General features: G+C 35.1%; 1 protein-coding gene across 4 annotated transcripts in view; it reads right to left on the bottom strand.

Annotated features, from left to right (window-relative positions):
• Positions 1–21,738, bottom strand: part of klhl4 (kelch-like family member 4) — a 59,979-nt gene extending 38,241 nt beyond the window's left edge. Inside the window, exons 1-2 of one of the 4 annotated variants that reach the window (NM_001328011.1) lie at positions 21,443–21,738; positions 12,118–12,786 (exon numbers count right to left, since the gene is read on the bottom strand). In NM_001328011.1, coding sequence (NP_001314940.1) covers positions 12,118–12,527 — 410 coding nt within the window. In that variant the 5' untranslated portion in view covers positions 12,528–12,786; positions 21,443–21,738. Of the gene's footprint in view, positions 1–12,117; positions 12,787–16,175; positions 16,242–21,442 lie in introns of those variants that run through there. The other 3 variants (NM_001110457.2, XM_073921459.1, XM_073921458.1) reach the window with 3 other exon arrangements.
• Between the last annotated feature and the right edge of the window lie 291 nt (positions 21,739–22,029).

Here is a 22,029-nt window from a genome sequence, read left to right as displayed (position 1 = left end):
TCTCATTTGCTTGGTTTTTGCAGTTAATGCTATAATAGTGGGGGTGACGCTGTGGCGCAGTAGTTAGTGCTTTCGCCTCACAGAAAGAAGGTCGCTGGTACAAGCCCTGGTTGGGTCAGTTGGCGTTACTTTGTGGAGTTTGCATGTTCTCCCTGCAGTCCTGGCCAAATTCCTTCCATCGGTCCTTACCCATCATGCCCTTCCAATCATCCCCATCCACTGACTTTCCACTCCACCAATTTGGCAATTTCCAAAAATTGAATTATTATTGTTCTTTTATTTTCGAACTATTAGAATTAACATAATTTATCCATAAGCTACTGAAGAACAAAATAATAGTTAATAGTAACATTGTTAATATGTTAATGATAAACATTAAAAACTACATGCAAATAAAAAACCATCAGCCTTTCAATTTTTTTGCAACCCCTGGGGTGATTATATTAAAGACACAGCAATAGTGTCAGATGCAGCAGATTGATTTTATGGCAAGTTAAACTTTCTGACATTATTACTGCACTCACGTACTGTACATTAAAAATAAATACAGGCCATGGAGGATGGTCTCCAAAATTAGACAACAAATAGACTTGGGTCTATTGGTATGTGTGCGCCGTTGTGTGCAAGGTTTATATATTTAAAACCACCTCATAGAATTTTGGGGGTCGCAAGTCACTGACATTGTTATTATGGGGGTCGTGGGCTGAAAAGTTTGGGAACCCCTAAAATAGACGGAAAGGAACAATTACAAATATGTGTCCTCATTTTTTTACATTTCTTACTTTTTTATTAATGTAGCAAAAAAACATTTTTAACATACTGTATTTAAAATACAACGACCATCTTCCTTTATACCTCACCCAAAATAAAGTTATAAAGTTAGACATTAAACATATAACAGCCCTAGTTGTAGACGCTTTAGTGCTTTACACTGAGTGTCAGTTATCTCTTTATAACCCCAGCCCACTGCATAACAAGCATGTTTTTTTTATTTTTTAACTTATCAAATAGTACAATAAAAATGACAAATGACAAAAAGACTCGGATGTAGACAAAAATTCATACAGAAAACAAGTCTTATGGGTAGGTGTATATGTTCATGATAAATCTGTCTGCTCACTGGCTCATGCTATTTAGGCTACATCAGCATCCGAATTCGCTCATTCATTTTCACTTCCTCTTTGCTAATACAGTGCACTCAACTGCCATGCTCTAGGGATTAGCGAATGAGTGATTGGTTTCTAAGAAGACACATCTCCTGTTTACATTTGTTGTAATTAGCCATCCTAACCTCTTTAAGAAGAAAAGTCATAGCTAAGGCTTAGAAGAGCAGTTATAAGAGCAGCTATGGGCCTTTTTGACTGCACACACAAAGCTTCTGTTGCTGTATAATCAACATAACCTCAAAAATGCTTTTTTACATATAAGGCACCTATTTTAACCCTTTTTCAAAATTTAAGATAAGTCTTTTGTGTCTCCAGAATGTGTATGTAAAGTTTCAGCTCAAAACACCCATCGGATTATTTATTATACCTTTCAGAATATTGGAATTTGCTGCTCTGAACACATTGTAGCAGTTTTTGTTGCATGGGCCTTTAATGCTGGTTCTGCCAGCCCACCGTTCCCACATGCCTGTCAGAGTGTGCCTCAATCTCTGCCTCGGCTGCGTCAGATAAACAGCACAGTGACAGACACAGTAACAGGTCTTACGTAATGTTTGTGAGAAATACTACAGTAAGAACTTTACCAATGAGTATTTGATGTATTTGTTGTGGAGTTAATTCAAGCCTTTCTGCAACGATGAGTTACACAATGTTGTTACAAAGTTCACACACACAGACATACACAGTGTGCGTTTAACTTTTTTGCACACCAAATGTGACAGGATACAAGTTAATATTCACTGCTGTATGGATATCTGTTGAGTTTATGTACAAACCTGATAAAACCTGATTTAATGTCCACAAACCTTTTATAATTGTACTGACATGCAGATGCAGATTTAAAGACCATAAAATCGCTGTACTTCATCACAAACATGCACTGTTTTAAAAACATGGTTAACTTGTAAAGCTTATTCTTGATCACATTTGATGATGATTGATGATCACAGAGAGCTCAACAGATTTTTGAATCCTGGTTGCTTTGCGTGCCACCTGTCTTGTGGATATGATTATACATGTTAATATGAAGACGTGTTAATACACGGCTGTCAATCAATTTTGGGCAGGGAAACCACACTATGTCACGCTGTGGTCGGCCTCAAAATGGGAGGGATTTGAATTCTATTTTAACATCAGGAAATAAAAAAAAATAGACCTGTTGTATTTATATTAATCTAATATGACTGTGGACACACTATACCTACACAAAGTTCTGTCCAAACGACTTTCAAAAGATGATTTTCATTATAGGTGCCCTTAAATATTTTGGTCTTGTTTCGAGTCCAAATATAATATCTAAAAAAGTTTTAAACTAAGAATCATCTTTTAGACAAAAAAAAAAAATGTCTTGTTTTGAGAAATAATATCAGAATTAAGTGAGTTTTTTTAAAGTATGCAGTCTGCCAATAGGGTAAGCAACTTAATCTTATTTCAAAGCGAAAACATGATTATTTTGCTTACCCTATTTTGCTTGTTTTAACAAAAAAACATTTAATTTTTACTAATTATTTTTTAAAAGAGGACAATATTTTGCTCCTGTCTAAAATGCTTTTTGATTTAAGAATTTTAGATATTTGGACTAGAAACAAGACAAAAACCCTATATAAGAAAAGCTTTTTTTTGCAATGCATTTTCTCAACATACCATTTATCTAAAAGTCGAATCCTGCCAGCAAACTTTCGACCCAGACTAAATAGATCAAAAGTGTGGCTGTGATTACTTTCTAAAAGTTAAGATCTCTATGTTGAAGTGAGGAAGGATGTGTCAACAGATTTCGTCTAAGATTTTCATTAGATCATGAATATACACAGTGGTAATGCTACAGACTGTTCTTTAATAATCATTATTTAACATTCCAGCACCCGACACAGTGTCAACTGATGATACATTTCATTTTAAGATAAAGGTTAATTGCCTGAAATTGGCTGTTAGTATTCCACATTCTGTGAACAACTTCTGCGAATGCATTATTAATGAGGCAACAACAATAACATCTTGAGCAGCAATACAGGTTACAGATCTTCAAAGACTTTAATTAGAATGTATTAAATCTAAACATACCACACTAAGAAAGGCTGGAAACGCAATTACATGGTATATCAATATGTCTTCATATATAGAGCTATAATAACCCTGTCCTTGTGGTACTTAAAATATAGTGAAGTGCACCGAAGGTGTTTTACTTCAATTCATTGCTTTGCCTTTTATTAAGGTTTTTATTCACAAAAAGACAATACCCGCAGACGTTGTTTTAATTTTTGTTGTTGCTGCTGTTTTCAGGATTGTTCCTATTTTCTGCACTTCAGAACAAAGATAACTGAGAATATTTGTAAACATAACCACACACAGTGGCCTCAGAAGCTGAACAGGTGCGAAGATGAAAGCTTTTTTTTTTTTTCTTCTTTCCAAAGTGCAACAGAACCTCCAGGTCCGACCTTTTCTTATTAGCAATTGATTTTGTTTTTTGTTTTTTTCTTTATCTTCAAACTACTGTATGTTTATTCAGAGTGCAATGTCTCATCACAGCTAACTGTCTCTAATTTAAATAGTACTTAACTCAAGGGTTATTAAAACCTATAGAAAATCTACAGAATTAAAGTGTTACACCAGTGCCATCACATGCTATTAAGAGAGTTTTGACAGAGGAACTTTCCAACATGCAGTCCATTATTTAAAGCAGAAATTTAAATGGACTGGTTAAAATATGCACTATGCATGAATGTGTTATGTTGTAAAATTAATGTTTTTCCTCTATCGGATTCAGTAAGAAAAATGAAGGCAGATGTTTGCTAAGTGTGCAGTTTTTTTAATTTCCTACTCTCTCAGCAGCAGATGCAAATTATGAACATATACCAATTATGCTGAGACTAATAGACATGTTGAAAAGCTGAATGATAATTTGATTGAATATGGAACACTCAGCAGTGTTAGGATAATTTATTGCTTAGCTTTAATGTATTGATCTCAAGTGACAACAAATCCTGAATAATCAATAATTATGCTAATCGCTGTATTTCCAAAGACAAACTACATTCTGCTGCAGAAATAAAAACTTTCAGTATGTGGCACGTTTCATTCATTTATTAGTTTTCCTTTCAGCTTAGTCCCTTTATTAATCTGGGGTCATCTCAGCAGAATCAACCGCCAACGTATTCAGCATATGTTTTTAAACAGGGAATGCCCTTCCAGCCACAACCCATCACTGTGAAAAATCCTACACTCTCATTCACACACATACACTACAGACAATTTAGCTCACCCAATTCATCTATAACGCATCTGTTTGATAGCAAACAAACTCCACACATAAATGCCAACTGACCAAGCCAAGGCTTGAACCAGCAAACTTCTTGCTGTGAGGCGACAGCACTACCCACTGCGTCGCTTATGTGGCACTTTTAACTGTGAAAAACATACATTTCTGAATGTGCATATAAAATGTTTAAGCATTAGGCTGATGCCTGATTGCTTCAGTAAAAGCATTGAGAACACTACAGATGAAAGCAGTGTTTTGTTATAGACATTTATGCAAACTTGGTATGAAACTAATTATAAAGGCTATTGAGATTTCAACCCAACAGTCTGCTGCCATCTCAAACTATACACAGATTAATGCATTAGATGCGTTTACATGCTGGCACCCTTTGAAAATTTCTCTATGTTCTCTGTTTCGCTGCTGCCCTTTATTAAAGTTTTAATAAACCTCTTGTGAAGTTAAGATATTTCCAGGGCTACTGTGTGATGTTTCCTTTTGAAAACATTAAAACGTAATTCACTGATTAATCAATAAGCCACAAAAAAATCAAGCTGCAAGGCAAAGTCTTGATTTATGAAGATTGTAACTCTCTTCTAAAAAGTCTTGTTTGTTAGAAATACTACAATGATTTCAATACTTCAAACCAACTAGCAATCATTTCACATCAAGTTTGCCTCTTATAATTTTTTTCCTCTCCTCAAACTACATTTCCATTCCTCCACCTGGACAATGTCTCTTGACTTATCAATGCTCTGTGAAGATACTATAAATCTCGCCCTGAAATGAAGCTCTACTCATCCTAAGACAAGATGGTGCCATTATTTTCCAAGGCAATTGAGAGGAAATTGAGATATCATTCAACACAACAGCTGCTGACTCAAGTCTCTGCTGTTTCCTTATTAAAGGGTCAGGGCCAAAATTCTTCTCATAGGCAGCATGTCATTTACAAGGACTGCTCAAGTACCAATGCACTAAACACATTTTTCATATTGTATTTTTCTTTCAGAGCTTAGAATTGATGAAATGTAAACACAGAACTGGGAGTGATTATTTTTGTTCAAGATAGACCTGTATACTAAATCATTAATACTGTGTACATTATTTAAAGGACTGAATAACATATATTTGTATAGCCTATAGCAAAAGATTTACAAAAAAATCCAAAAACAAATGTAAATACTTGCAAGTATTTACAGTGAGAAAAGGCAAAATTCCAATTGAACTCTCCTAACCTTAAATCAACTTTGATGAAATGAGAACAGCACATTCAAGAACATGTTAAAAAGCTTTTATCACACATGCTATATACTAAAAAGAATAGTTTACCCAAAGATGAAAATGAACTCATCATTAACTCACCCTTGTGGTAATTTTTTTAATGTTGAACACTAAAGAAAATACTTGGGCTGGGGGTGGGGGGTATAGTACTATTTTTCCTACTATGGAAGTAAATGCTTACAGGTTTTCAGCTTTTCTCAAATTATCTTCTTTTGTCCTCAACAGAAAAAAGAATCTCAAACAGGTTTGGAACAAGTACAGGGTGAATAAATGATGACATAATTTTTGTTTGTGGGTGAAATACACCACCTTCAAATGTAGAGATATATTATTCATTCATTCATTTTCTTTTCTTATTCCCTTTATTAATAGGGGGCCGCCACAGCAGAATGAACCACCAAATTATTATATATACAGCAAATGTTTTATGCAAACTCCACACAGAAATGCCAACTGACCCAGCCGGAGTTAAAACCAGCAACATTCTTGCTGTGAGCCGATCTTGCTACCCACTGTGCCACCATGAGGCCCAGAGATATATAGTCAGTCATTTTTTTGTAAAATGTACCTCAAGATTATTCCCTTTCCGACACCAACCAGTTGACTTTTTGCCTATTTGCCTATTCATGAGAATGCTTGATATGAACATTAAACGTGCACATAACAATGTGTAGTTGAGCACCCCATGACCCTCTGCAAGCGGCTCGCTGTCGGCTGTCAGAGTAGTTGAAGAAATGGTAACACAGATCACAGGCATGGCCCTAAGCCCTCAACGCCCGCAGGGATATGTAGGACACCAGCATTTCTCTCTATGCTCAGCTTTTGGAAAAGATCAGAAACAGCCGTTGGACAGAAATATGAATTAATTCCACATGGATGTCAATATCTGGTTTTAAATCCCAATTATATTTGTAGCTGTAGATTCTAGATTTTAGATTAAGTAAGATGCTGGTATATGTTCCAAAGGTTGGCGTTTTTGTTCATATTTTTTAACCTCTCCAGTTTTTGATAATCCACAAAAAATTTTACTTACTATTTACTCACCCTTGTGTGGTTCCAAACCCTTAATGATTCTTTAACAGTAAAGAAGATGTTTTGAAGAAAGCTGCAAACCTGTAAGCACCGACTTCCATTGTAGAAAAAATAAATACTATGGAAGTCAATGGTTACAGGTCTCCAACTTTCTTCAAAACATCTTCATTTGTGTTTAACAGAAGAAAAAACTCATAATGGTATGAAACCAAATTTTAATTTTTTTGGTGTCAACTGTCACCATAAAGGGCACCTGTGATAAAAATTATATTTTGGAAGCTGTTTGTACAGAACTGTGTGCAGGTATAGTGTGTCCACTGTCATATTGGGAAGATATAAAGACAATAAGTTTCTATGTAAAATTTTCTTGTTAAAATAGGATCCAAATCCCTATCATTTTGAGGCCCACCACAACGTGAGGTAGGAGTGCGGTTTACCCGCCATTGAATTGATTGACCCCCCTGTATTAACATGTCTCCGTAATAAAACTTATAATCATATCCACAAGACAGGATGTGCGCAAAGCAACTGGGATTAAAAGAACTGTGGAGCTCACTGTGATCATCAATCATCATTAAATGTGAACAAGAATGAGTTTTACAGGTTTAAAACGTTGTTAAAACAGAGCATGTTTGTAATGAACTACAGCCATTTTACCGTCTTTATCACCACAGCCACATGTAAGAACAATTATAAAAGACGACACATTAATCCCAGTTTGTGGACGTTAAATCAGGTTTCTATTTTACATTAACATAACGGATATCTATACAGCAGTGGATATTAATATGTATCCTGTCACATTTGCCGTGCAAAAACAGTGCAAAATTGCAAAACGTGCGCAAATGTTACATGAGATCTGCTCCTTTCATGTCTGTCACTGTGCTGTTTATCTGACGCAGCCAAAAATGGGGGACAATCTAACAGGCATGTGGGAACAGTGGGCGGGAAGAACTAGCATTAAAGGCACAGGCAACAAAACCAGCTACATTGTGTTCAGAGCAAAAAAATCCAATATTCTTAAAGGTATGATAAATAATCAGATGGGTGTTTTGGGCTGAAACTTTATAGACACATTCTGGAGACACAAAACACTCATCTTAAATCTTGAAAAAAGGGGTAAAATAACTGCCCTTTAATAACAGCTCATTAAATTATTGTCAGCACATAGATTAAGGTTTCTTCATAGAGTAATTCAGGGTACTATAAACATTTTGAACATTATTCATGCTTTCATTGATTTCAGCAGAAACGCCAACTGGTTTAGTTCCGTTTTAAAAATCACTATGACCTCTGTAATTTCAGCATATATTACTGTATAAACCTCTTCATCTCGCTTTCCTTTTGAACAAACAAAGTTAAAAAAGATAGATGTTTCATCAACCTCTCTGAATTATTTATGATGAGCAGGTCTGCAGCCTCGATATTAAAGAAGATAGACAGAAGCATTCTAAACATAGTATTCAGCACTTTTCATCAATTCCCATAGTAATACAGCTTCTAGGCTGAATCCAGATTAATTTCTTCCCTAAAATATTTTATTCATTACTGCTTTGGCTGCCTCACAAGGTTTTGATGTTCCCCCGGTTTGACGTTTTGCTGGTAATGAAATCTGTGAGCATTATATCAGATGAATATACTTACACTGTCTTATATCGCTTATACTATTAAGCTTGACTTGTTTGGCACAATATGAATAAATGTGAAAGTCAACAAACTGTGCGTTTTGTTTTGAGACACGGCATGTTAATGGAGGCTCTTTCATGCTCTTTTCATCATTTTTATTTCCAGCAAATGGAGGAAATGGAAATAGGATCAGCAAGCGAACTGAAGTCCTGCTATATTGCATGATAACAATAAGAACAGAACATTTCCTTCGTGTGTGTATATTGAAAAGATTGTGCTGAAAGATGGACAAGCTAATTTAATATACATTTTTTTCTGCATTATGATCACACTCTGTCATTGCATTAAAAGAGCAGCTTCCTGTTTACTTAGATCTCCCTTATTATTAAATGTCATAGGGGGTATAAAAACGAATAACCAGTAAATCTTTTTTTTTTTTTTTTTTTTAGCTCTCACCACAAAGATGCACAACAAAATCTGTAGTCTAGAGGCACATTAAAGGCCTCATTTCCATCACATTGTGCCTGTAAGGCAAATTTATGCTTTATTTACGCATACTAAATGATAAGTGATAAAAGGACGAGGGAAGAAAAACACAGAATAACAAACAAATGTACCAGCAGATATATAATTGTATACCTAAAGGCTCTTAGGTATGATAATTTAAAGCATGTGATGTGGAAGTCTTAAGGGATCAAATCTCTTTTGTTTCGAACTCATTCTCTGATTAAATATTCATAACACAACGCATGATAGCCTCACTGTGGTACTTATGAAAACATAGCCGTTCATTTTCAAGGGTAAGAAATAGTGTACAGGATTAAATTTGCAATTTGTTTTAATGTTGCTGCTAATGTCATTTGCGTCTGAAGATAAGTCTTTTACATGGTAGATGAAGAATACAGTCATGGGACTTAGATTCACAAGACCATATCAATCAGTAGACAAGGCTATTAACACGAAGAAAGCTTTCAGACCAGCAAAGTAATTAACATAAGCTTTTAAAGGGTCAAAACTTGATGTTTGAGAGTTCATGTCTTGCTTTTATAGGCAATGTTGATAGGACTGATGTGAAGATGGTTTAACAAGGAAAAATCTTGCCTGATTTACCTGTTTTATTTATAGCCTTTGACTTGAATTGATTCTATTTTCGTACTGTTAAAATACACACTAAAATATTGATAGACCTGTAAATATCTATGGGTGATGTGTCTATACAAGGACGTATAGCAGAGCTTTAATGGGTGGCATAAACCATGGCCAGGCAATGCTTCTTAGCAGAATATGCAAGAAAGGAAATGAAGAGGCATTTACACATTTAAAAATATATACTACAAAAAAGGGGGAAAAAATTAAAGAGGACATAACAGTGTTTTCGAGATACTGAGAAAAAATATATACAGTTGAAGTCAGAATTATTAGCCCCCTGAATTATTAGCCCCCGTTTTTTTTTTTTTCTTCTCAATTTCTGTTAAATGGAGAGATTTTTTCAACACATTTCTTAACATTATAGTTTTAATAACTCATTTCTAATAACGGATTTATTTGATATTTGCCATGATGACAGTAAATAATATAAGACTAGATATTTTTCAAGACACTTCTATACAGCTTAAAGGGCAATTTAATGGCTTAACTGGGTTAATTATGTTAACCAGGCAGGTTAGGTTAATTAGGCAAGTTATTGTAAAACCATGGTTAGTTCTGTAGACTATAGAAAAAATATATAGCTTTAAGGGGCTAATAATTTTTACCTTAAAATGGTGTTAAAAAAAATTAAAAACTTCTTTTATTCTAGCCAAAATAAAACAAATAAGACTTTCTCCAGAAGAAAAAAATATTATCAGGCATACTGTGAAAATATCCTTGCTCTGTTAAACATCATTTGGTAAATATTTAAAAAAGAAAACAAATTCAAAGGCCGGCTAATGATTCTGACTTCAACTGTATTTTAACTTGTTTCAAATTATTTCTTTAATTAGCCTAACAATGATATGTTTATATTAATATTATGTGGGTACATTTTACATTAAGCATTGATACGTGTAAGTGATCATAATTAAAAAGGTAGTTTACCAAAATATGAAAATGTACTCACTATTTACTCACCATCAAGTGGTTTCAAACCTTTATGAGTTTCTTCTTTTGAACACAAAATAAGGTATTTTAAAGAAAGCTGATGAGAACCTACTACTATTGACTTCCATAGTAGTAGTACAACACAATATCTCAATAATTACAAATCTCCAGTTTTCTTCAAAATAGCTTTTCTTGTGTGTTTAAAAGAACTAAGAAACGGACTGAAACACATAAAGGGCGAGTAAATGATGACTAATTTACTATCCCAGAAGAACTATCCCTTTAAATATCTAAAATGCCAATGAATTAATATCAATATATATTATTTCAATGAAGACTTATTTAAATGGAATAGAATTCTAAATAAAAAAAAATGTGATCAACAGTTACAGCTTTGTGCATCTAAAGAAGGGCTTTAAATAGGTGTATGTAAAAATAACTGTTCATTAAATATAGATTCTGTTGCACTATTGATCTGAGGTTTCCCAGTGATGGGTTGCAGCTGGAACGGCAACCACTGCATAAAACATATGTTGGATAAGTTGGCGGTTCATTCCGCTGTGGGACTCCAGATTAATAAAGGGACTAAGCTGAAAAGAAAATGAATGAATAAATGAATATTGGTCTGGGCACATTAATTTAAAGACGGGGTTGGTGCAGGTCAGTCTCTCCACATCCCTATCTGAGAAAATGTTTAGTTTCTGTCTTATTCTGCTGTGACTTTATGCTAGACAAATCCACTCAGTGAGAAAAGATGCTTCTCTCCTTAGCGTCCAGCACTTAAGATGTGAATTGAAAGCATCTGTGGAGGCAGGGCTTTATAATCTCATAAATTGTGATCGATTGAAGCAAGCCAATTAAATGTTGTCTTTCTCTGAACTGCACTGATGTGTAAATATCATCCCCACTAAATATAATTCATCCGGTTGCCCTTCACAAAATTTATAGCAATAGCACCAATGGTCTCTAACATCATGGCATGCTCTCTGTAACATTTAAAAGTCCAACGGTCCGTGCATTAACATGCCATGAAATATTCCTGCTTCAGGTCATGAAAATGCAGGCTACTGAAATGAAGAGCGAACCACCTCAGCTTACAGAGTGTGCTATCCTACCAGCTATATCCAGACGCCTCTGTGTTTTCCTCTGTGTTTTGTGAGATGTGTCTGCTTGATGAATAATTTATCTATGGTTATTTCAGAGCCATGCTTCTACAACCCGTATGCCATGTGAATGAACTATTCCCAGGTGAACAGTGGTGGCAGATGCAATGGTGGAGTTGATTGAAAAACGATATTCTCAGAAGACCAAACCGCCGTGTTAGCGGCGGCCCTGAGTACTGGCAACACAGCGAAAGAAAATAAAACAAACTGTCATTTCTGAGCAAATTTCACTGGCGTAATGAGCTTGACTAGAGTGACAGTTAAATACTGTACTTGTACTCAATCTTGAAGCTCCCTGAGGCTTACCGTAAATCCACTCTGTGCCAAAATAACACCTCGCTCATCTCCTAGCACCGCGCTGCCTGTTTTTATTACCGCATGAAGGGCAAAAAACAGGATTTCCATCAAAAATCTGCACGTCTTTTATGCCTACAGGCGAAACTTAGCTGCTTGCACCCTGAATGTGTGAGTTGGCTGACAACAGCAGGCACCTTTTCACATGTCTGAGCTTTTTTTTTACCTGTCTGTGGCTTCCTCCTCAGAGGGATCCTCTGAATTGCTCTTTACATCCTCATGGCCGCTCTTCGCCTCCTCTTTGCAAGGTGAGTTGCTCTTGGGAAGCTCCTCGCTAGCTTGGAGCTGCTGGATGATGTTTTGCTGATGCCATGATTGATTGCCCGGCCTGGCATAAACAGATGTGGGTCCAGGGTTCGGAGCCAGAATGCTGTGCACTGGGCTGTTGCTCTTACGGAGTCCTCCTCTGTCCCGAGAGTGACTCTTCAGCCGGACCGGTGTTCCTCGGTGATCAAAACCCTCCTGCTGAATATAGCCCCCGTTCCCAGCTGAGGTCTGAGTGCTGTGGCTGAACCAGCGCCAACGGAGCCTGAGGATCTGCTTCACGTCAAACTCCTTTTTTCCAGAGACAGACATCCTATTTGCCTTCGATGCAATGTCAGTGGCACATGGAATCGGTGAAATAACGAGGCAGATCGCCAGCTTCAGAGGCTATACCCCTCTTGTCTTTGTTGTCCGTTCTGGCCAGTAAAGAGATGATGTCTGCAGCTTCTGCCTTGTGTCTTCTCTCCTGTCTTCTCCAACTCTGTCTGCTTCTTGTCCTTAGTTATAGCACACACATGATATCCTCTGCCTGTTCCACCCTCCTCCCTTCCCTTTGTCGTTCTGAGTCTCTCTGCACATGCGACACACACACACACACACACACACACACACACACACACATGAGGAACGTTTACAGCAACCTGCTTTCATTCCAGCAGCAAATAAAGAACAGCTCTTACCCGAGAAGGTGAGATACCAGACTGACAGAACACAGAGGTCAAAGCTTAGTGGAGAAAATCTTGTAGCACAGGAAGGAAAGCCAAAAGCAGCACCATGTCCTTCCACAAGCAGCATCATCTGCGCTCGCACTCACACTCTGCCCCTTTCCTTTATGTGTGCACACACATGCTCTTTCCCTCGCTCTAGCTCTCTCTCTCGCTCACGCATGCACATAGGCATGTCTTCTCACACAGTCCCCGCATCTGACGGGATCCCGAGGGAGACAGTCTCAGCCTCTCGGCAAAGTAAACCATGCAGAAAAATTATTCTCTCACTGTCTGTCTCGTGCTGTAGTGACAGATAAACGCCAAAGAGTATCACTGTTTTGACTTCTTCGTCAGGGAACCAGTCAGTGTTTTATTTCAAGTAAATGTTCAGGAAAAAGCCACACTATGTGACCGTGAATAGTATGCAGTAAATTATTAGTGAACTTATACAGTGTATAAAGTATACAGTACAAAACACCTTTTGCTGTTTGAACACTAAATAATATGCAAGAAAAAATGTGGGCTAGTTTCACTTGCTCAGACTGTTTTGGTCTGATTAACTGATTATTAACTGAATAATTGATTATTCCTGGTTAATTTATAATGCAAGCCAAATATTAAAACCCTCACTTTTATACAGTGTGCTTGAAATGCATTTAAAGCAATGCTGTTCTTTCATCACTATGTAATCAAGCACTGATGTGCAATGTGATGTGACAGTTTTCTACTTTTTCAAAGATTGTTCGTCTGATAGACTTTCAGTAAATGTTGATTTAATGTGCTGCAGCATCAGATATTTGACTTTATTTGTATCCAAATATTTGCTATTTTTATACTGGTGATAGTCAATGATTTATTAATGTGCAGTGCCTTTAGTTGGCTGTTCTATTGTTTAGCTGAAAATATGTTAACCTTAGATTATGGCATCTATTATGGTGAGAATATTCATTAAGCTTTCATTCCTTTAAAATTGAGTTATTGACATATTCTTATTAGATGACAACTTATTTACATTATATGAAGTTTTTTATAATCCCTTTACATTTTAAGACTTATTTGAAAAATAAATATTACACACATACACAAAACTTTGAAGCTCAATATCTCAAAATCATTCAGAAAGCAGATAGAACCTTATAATTCAATGGTGATGATATATATATATATATATATATATATATATTTATTTATTTATTTATATATTATAGACATGCCACGGTTCTTAATATAATATTGAACCGTACGGTACGACCTCTACATTTCAATACACGCTTGTGAATTGCGGTTTTCTCGGTTTTGCGTTTAAATAATTTATGTGTGTTTTATATCTCCCCGATTTGACTGTGTGTGCCTGTAAGTCCATGAGCTGAGATGAGGAAACTCTTCCCCGCGAGTAAATGTCCAATCACTATGCTCTAAAATTAGGGGGCGCTTGACCATCATTCCACATTTTAACATGGCAAGCGGCGGTGAAGTGAGGTTAGGGCAACATTACAAGGAAGCGCAGGCGAAGTGAGGCAACAGTACGAAGAAGCAACGTCGTCTTTCAAATCTGCGCTGAGGACCAGGGCCGGCCTGTGGCATATAGGCAAATGCTAAGGGCGCTGTACATCCAGGGGGGCGCCAGAAATGAGCGTGGTTAAGTTGGTTTTGTTATCGATATTCCTGACACATTTAGTGATAGACGGCAATAACTCAAAAACCTCTTATCCTAAAAAGATCTAAAGTGTGTTTCCTCCAAAAAGACAAAGCTGGTTATGTTTCACAGCTGTCTTTTTCTTTTTTTCGCTTGTTTAGCCAGGAGAGCTCATGCTGAGCGGAGCTCTCAGTAAGGGACCCTTGAAAAAGTGCTTCTTTTTTTCGTGTTTTTTTTTTTTTTTTGCTCTGTCCTGCGTGTTTTACTTTAAACACAACAAATTTTCTCTTAAATGAACAAAAAAATATTACTAAAGTAGTCGAATGCTTTATTATAGATCTGTGCATTCTTACATTAACACCTCTGTTATCAAACTAAACACAATGAGAAATTTGTTTGCTGCTCTTCACTAAATAACTATAGTAACTTTAATCAATATGCAAATACAATAAAAAGTGAAGTAGATTTTATAGCTGTATTTAATTTCTGTATATGCCATTGACTTTTATAAGCTAAACCTTATATTTTACATAATTAAAAATATGTTTATTCGAAATGGGCAATTCATATTTATTAACTTCACATGTAGGTTTATTTTCAAAGTGTAGAATTTTATGTTCCCCAGTTTGTACATGGGCAACCAGCAGCTGTAAGATTTCAGTGGTAAATTTTTTTATACAATACACTAGGAACTAAAGGACTTTTCTTGGCTTTTAAGTTAAACAAAATGAGTATTATAATAAATCCTTTTTATTTTTTCCTTCTTAACCTCTTCCTGTTCCTATTGCTTATATATATATATATATATATATATATATATATATATATATATATATATATATATATATATATATATATATATATATATATATTAGGGTTGGGTGTTTTTTTTTCAATTAATTTGAATTTAAGTTTTGACAACGATTTAATTTTATATTAAATCGAGAAATCGAGATTTTTTTCTAAAAATATTTGATACATTATGATGGCAAAAATGCGGTTTGGTTTACTCTCTGTATGAAGCAGGTCGAACACCAGAAGCGCCACTCGGCGACGTGCCGTGTAGCACCATGCAGCATCATAGATTTTTGAATTCTAAACAAAAATTCTATAGAATTCTATACACACACCGGCGCTGCCCAGCAACAATTCAGGACGCAGTTCATATTTCAGCCGCGCCACAGAGCGGCATCCGATTAGTTCCAGTTTAAATATCATGCGAATGTGCGCGTCTGGTGTGTGATAGTTTAAACTGTCATGTGCACGCCGTGTCGCGGCACTTCTGGTGTGCGACCGGCTTGACTGCCTGTCGTGGTTTCAATGATGGTAGTGACGGACTGAACGCAAAGACTGGACAGCCTAATTCAACCCAATGCATGAAGTTGTGGGCATGCAACGCAGAGCTGGTGCAAATACAACAAATACAAGCATTTAAGTGTCTTCAGTTGTGTATTTTTCTTTTGTTAATACCTTTGCATCAAACATGCTTTGGTCCTCTCTCACACTACCACAGCACTGCCTGACGAGGGGATTTACATTCAGACCAATGCAACAAGTAAAATCCTACATGACTTCACGCTTTGCTAAGTCACTGTGTGGATTGTCAAGACATATTACCTCATTAAGTTGATAAACTCGATCTCAACATGTATGAAGGACGTAAAAACCTGCCATGTGAAAAACGACGTCGATCTTAGTTCGAACAGCGCTGATCTTTTGGTTTGAACATGAGCAGAGGTAAGCAGCAGCTGTAGCAGTGAAAATGAAAGTACCCGCCCCATGACGTCATTTTGCGGACCTAGTTGAAAACCAGACAGATCAGGCAGCATAATATAGAGAGAGCTGCAAAGCGCATCAAATGATTGATATTTAAAAGGGGAAAAAAGAAAAATTTATTAAATATATTATTTTATACTAGACACACATCTAGTGCTTTTATTTGCTCCTGCTATACATCCACAACTTCACGCATTGGGTTAAATTAGGCTTTACAGTTTCCATGTTCAGTCCTTTTCTTCCACTGTATTTTTTTTTTTTTTAAGAAAAAGGCAGCAGCATCACAACCTGTCAATCAATCAGAAGATGACAAATTCAAAACCGAGCTGACAGCCTATCTTTTCTAGGCTCAGCAAACCTTGCAAAAAAATACCTCTGTATTTCTGCAACTGCAATATTTACACACATATTTTTTATTAAAATCTTCTGCAACGATATTTAACTCCTGAATTTGTTTTACATTTATTTACACCTTGTTGACCAATTTATGTATGGCATGGCCATTAAAATAACAATCTTCCTTACCCAGATGGTTTTTCAAGTTACTTCAGCCATGTTGTTGTAATGTTTTAAGTTGACTGGTTACACAATAAAAAAAGAAATTCAAAATCGCGAATCGGTCAAACTTTATAAAAAACCTAGATTTTTTTTGACAAATCGCCCAGCCCTAATATATATATATATATATATATATATATATATATATATATATATATATATATATATATATATATACTCATACGAGTAGCAGTGTAATATGGTTGTATATCAGCACTGGTGGTATACCAGTACTATAGCGTAATGTGAAGCGGCGCTTCTGGTGTGTGACCCCCTTAAGGTGATGACAAAGCAGCTGAATTTTGCTCACATTTTAAGATTACAAGGCTGAACGTGACATGAAATGCCATCCATCTACAGAAATTTCTCCCTACAGTCTATTACAGTTTACAGTATTTCTCTGTTGCCGTCGGTATTGTGACGGGTGCCAGGTGTCCCAGCGTTTACCCGGAGACTTTATGGAATAATAAAAGGAGACAGAAACTATTTCGCTCTTCATATTGGCCTTTCTGCGTTTCTCCCAAGTGCTGTCGACTACATGCATGCCAGTCAACGACAATGAGTAGGCAAAAGGAAAAGAAAAATACACTCAAACATCCATCGCAAAATAAAATGTTACATTATTGAAATAAAAGAACGCTACAGCCAGCTTCTTATTCTCAGCTTCTTATTGACTCTATTCGGTTCACCTTAAAAACCGTGACACTTCCGTTTTTCAGCTTCTTATTTGCGCTCAGGAAAACACAAAAAGCAAGGGCTTCTTATGCGGTTCTGGCGCCATCTTGTGGATAGACAACATCAACCATCTTTGGCCACCGACGAGAAATTGTAAATATTTTAAAATAGGCGCTATTCTTACAAGTAAACTGCATAGTTGCAATCTAAACAATTACATTCTTGACAAAAAAAAGCATCAAAAGTACATTTTGTTGACTAACAACAGTAATTTTTGTCAAACTGTAGCGTGCTTGTGGCTGGCAGTATGTGGGCGGAGTAATAGGGAAGGGTGAAGAGGCCTTTGTGTGATGTTTCTGACAAAATATTGCACGGCTATCAGCCAATCATATTCAAGAACCAGACAGAACTGTTGTATAAATATACATATTGCATCCACTGTAAAAATAGAGCCTGAAAGAGAGTCTTAAATATACATATAAGCTAATGGACAAATTTTGATACAGATTCCTTAAATGATAGAAACTCTTGCGTTAAGCAAAATGCATCTTTCGATTCGAAACTAGAGGCAAACTTTGTTTTGTACATGTTGAAGCATGAAGAGTTTTTTTTTTTTTTTTGTATTGTTATAATTTCATTTTTATTATTATTATTTTATTATTATTTTATCATTTGAATATTTCAAGCAAAACACTCCTGTCTGGATTTGAGTAATTCGTTAACTTTCTAAAAAAAAAACTCATTTGAAGTGCACAAAACAAATCTGTCAATAAATGAATTTCACGTGCATAATTTAATAAATGTATTTTCAGGATGAGTCATTATTTAAAAAAAAAAAAAAACAGATCTCTGTCTCTTGATCTAATCAAAAGTGTTTCCTGACATCTTTAATCATTTTGCCTTGTTTGAATTACCATACAGTAATACGTTTTTTATTACATTTTCCAATGGCGTTATTTCGTTTTCACAAACAATGCATATGATATCTTATATTTTTGCTGGAGGAACCTGTGGTGTCATCAGGGGCGAATATAGAGAATGTGAAAACTAGCAGTAAGGTATAGTGTGGTCAGGCCAGCCTTCACTTTGAAAAGCATTTTATGTTGAAAACCGTATCTATGACAAAATTGCAAAAATGCTGATATTTTTACAACTGATGAACACACACCTGTCCTGCGCCGCCGCGGTCATAGCTTCCGCAACGGGGAGGAGCCGAAGTGAATTTTAAATAGGGCATGATAAAAAATGTATGTTTATGGATCTAATCGCAAAATCGTTAGGGAACTGACTAAACATTTAAATGAATGGAATAAAGCCATTTTAATGGCTTAGAGACGCCTGTTGCGGTGGATCTGCGTGCACATGGCTGAGAAAAAAATCCACTGTTCAGTTCAATGTATGTTTTTTGGCTCACGTCACTTTCATTACAATAAAGTTTGGCCTGATACTTGACACTATAACACATAGGGCACCCTCACTTATCCTAACAACAACATCAATAATAATAAAAATAATAATAATCTATTTTATGCTTTGATAATTGAATTTTGTTTTTGTGTATGTATCATCACACGGTGGGGCAGTAGGTAGTGCTGTCGACTCACAGCAAGAATGTCGCTGGTTTGAGCCTTGGCTTTGTCAGTTTGCATTTCTGTGTGGAGTTTGCATGTTCCCCTCACGTGGGTTTCCCCCGGGTGCACTGGTTTCCCCCACAAGTCCAAAGACATGTACACATGAATTGAGTAAGCTAAATTGTCAATAGTGTATGTGTGTGTGAGTGTGTGTGTGTGGGTGTTTCCAAATTCTGGGTTGCAGCTGGAAGGAAATCTGTGCGTAAAAAACATATGCTGGTTAAGTAGGTGGTTCATTTCGCTGTGGCGACCCTAGATTAATAAAGGGACTAAGCCAAAAAGAAAAAAAATGAATTAAACATTTGATGGGGATTTAGTCATTCAGTTGTTCTTTCTTCAGCTGTGTAAAACTGTGAAATTAACAACACCCTGTGAAATTTGGACATTTATTTACCTTAATGTGAGCAACGAACAGCAGGTGACGAAAGCCATATGGCTAATGAATTAATTTCCACTGGATGCTCAAACTAATCTCATTTGATGCTATACTGTAATTGCAGGTATCTGCTAAATAATGTGAACCTATATAATTATTCAATGGCGACATTTTGATGCCGTTTGATTTTTAATTTATTAATTTAAAGAGAAAAAACATGTTTATGAATAATAATGACATAAGGCAGCTGCAGCTCACCGTGAAAATTGAACGACAGCACAAATATAAATCAAATTTTTAAAAAAAATAGCAACATAAATGCAGTCTTAGTCTGAAACTGAACTACATTACAAGCTTGAATTAATATATCAGCTATCTTGAAAATAACAAATTCATTGTTCATGTTTCAACAAGTTGATTGTATACAGCATAGCATAGCTCTGTATGTATAAGGGGGCATGTATAATTTGGTAACAGTATTAAATGCAAGAACACAGTGCAGAGTGTTTTTTTTTTTTTTTTTTTTTTTTGTATAGTCCTATCTTAATATACTGTAGGCCAAGCATATCATTATATAATATCAAAATATCATTCTTAATATTTTATACTTTGTCTAAATTATCATTTCAACATTGAAAGATTTATGTCTGCCAGGAGAATGAAATACGTTCACGCCAATATTGCACGATACGTTTCAAATCTCAACGCATTATTGCTAATCAAAATGTCCTTAAATAACCCTAAATGTCCTAAATTCCTGTAAGAAATGTATAACACATTTCTGGACTAAGAAAGTTATGTTTTTAATAAATAAAGAATCACACTCTTAACCCATGACCGATAGGTAGGCCCAGACTGAATGTGTGCACAGAATTACGCAGATTTTTAGCCCATCATTGAGTCTGTATATTTATTTGTTTAAATGTGTGTAAACTTATATTTATTCAGTTTTTTAATTAATTACAGTAATAATATTGACATATGAAAATATTCATATGATTTTTTTAAAACAGTTTGTAAAGTATTTTCTGTCTTTTAGTATGATATTATATGAAACACTTGCTTTTTTCACAGAATAAAGTGAATCTTATGGGATTTGCATTGTTAAAAGTTGAAAGCTATTACTTTTTATTTTATATAATAAAATATTTTGGTTATGATACTCACAAAATAATTCCACATAAATCTGCAGGTTTTTTAACACATTCTGTGCAGAAATAGCAAAAAATGTCCGCAGATTCCGTCTGGCCTTACCCACGGGTTATTTAGGACTGTTTATATTACTAGGTAAATATTACCACAATTTTTATTATCATATATATATATGTATATATATATATATATATATATATATATATATATATATATATATATATATATATATATATATATATATATATTATATATATATATATATTATATATATATATATATATATATATAATATATATATATATATATATATATATATATTATTATATATATATATATATATATATATATATATATATATATATATATATATAATATATATATATATATATATATAATATATATATATATATATATATTATATATATATATATATATTTATATATAGCCTATTCTCCCATCTCTCTACCGTTTTTCATGGCTATGTCTTTGAAATAAAACAAGAATCAAAGCTAAACTATATACCTCAAAGCACAAATGAAAAAAAGAGATTCCATAATGTCAAACTAGAGTAATCAGATATAAAAAATACCAAAGCAGAGGTCTAAAATCCAAACCAAAGAATCAAACACATTCAAAAATTAAATAAATCCACCTTCATCCGTTAAAATGGTTAAATTGAATAGCAACTGCATGGTAAAAAAAAGACTTCTTACCGTTTGAACAAAAGAAAAATGTGTTTGTCTGTACTCCTCAGCTTCTAACTACAGAATACTGCCTGACTTAACTTTCTCATCCCAGTACTGCTAACGAACATTTGCATACAAAACAAAACTACACTCCCTCAAAGGAAGTTCCTGATTTCCTGGTTGGAGCCAGTACAGGAAAGCCTATTTCCTGTTTTCTTAGTGATGGCTCCCATCAAAGTTTTCATAGAAAGCTAAAAGAATGATGGATAAACCCAAAGCTGAACGAATGCAATCCTATTCCAAAGCCTTCAATGCTAATATTAAAGGGGTAGTTCACCTAAAAATGAAAATTCCCCATTTAATCATCCTCAAGTGGTTCCAAACCTTTATGTCTTTATTCTGCATAACAGAAAAGACGAAAGAAAACTGAAAAATACTATGGATGTCAATGGTTATAGGCTTCCAGCTTTCTTCAAAATATATCTTTTTTTCCGTTCAAGTGAGGAAAGTTAAATGGTTTGGAAAAAGTAAAATGGGATTAAACAATGACATAGTTTTTAGTTTTAGGTAAAGTTTATCCATCAGATGGTTTGTGTGTAATTATATAGAAGCCT

The sequence above is a fragment of the Danio rerio genome, chromosome 14 (genome assembly GCF_049306965.1).
Source record: "Danio rerio strain Tuebingen ecotype United States chromosome 14, GRCz12tu, whole genome shotgun sequence".
Lineage (NCBI taxonomy): Eukaryota > Metazoa > Chordata > Actinopteri > Cypriniformes > Danionidae > Danio > Danio rerio.
Note: the sequence above shows the minus strand (reverse complement) of the source record. Positions and strands in the feature narration are given on the sequence as shown.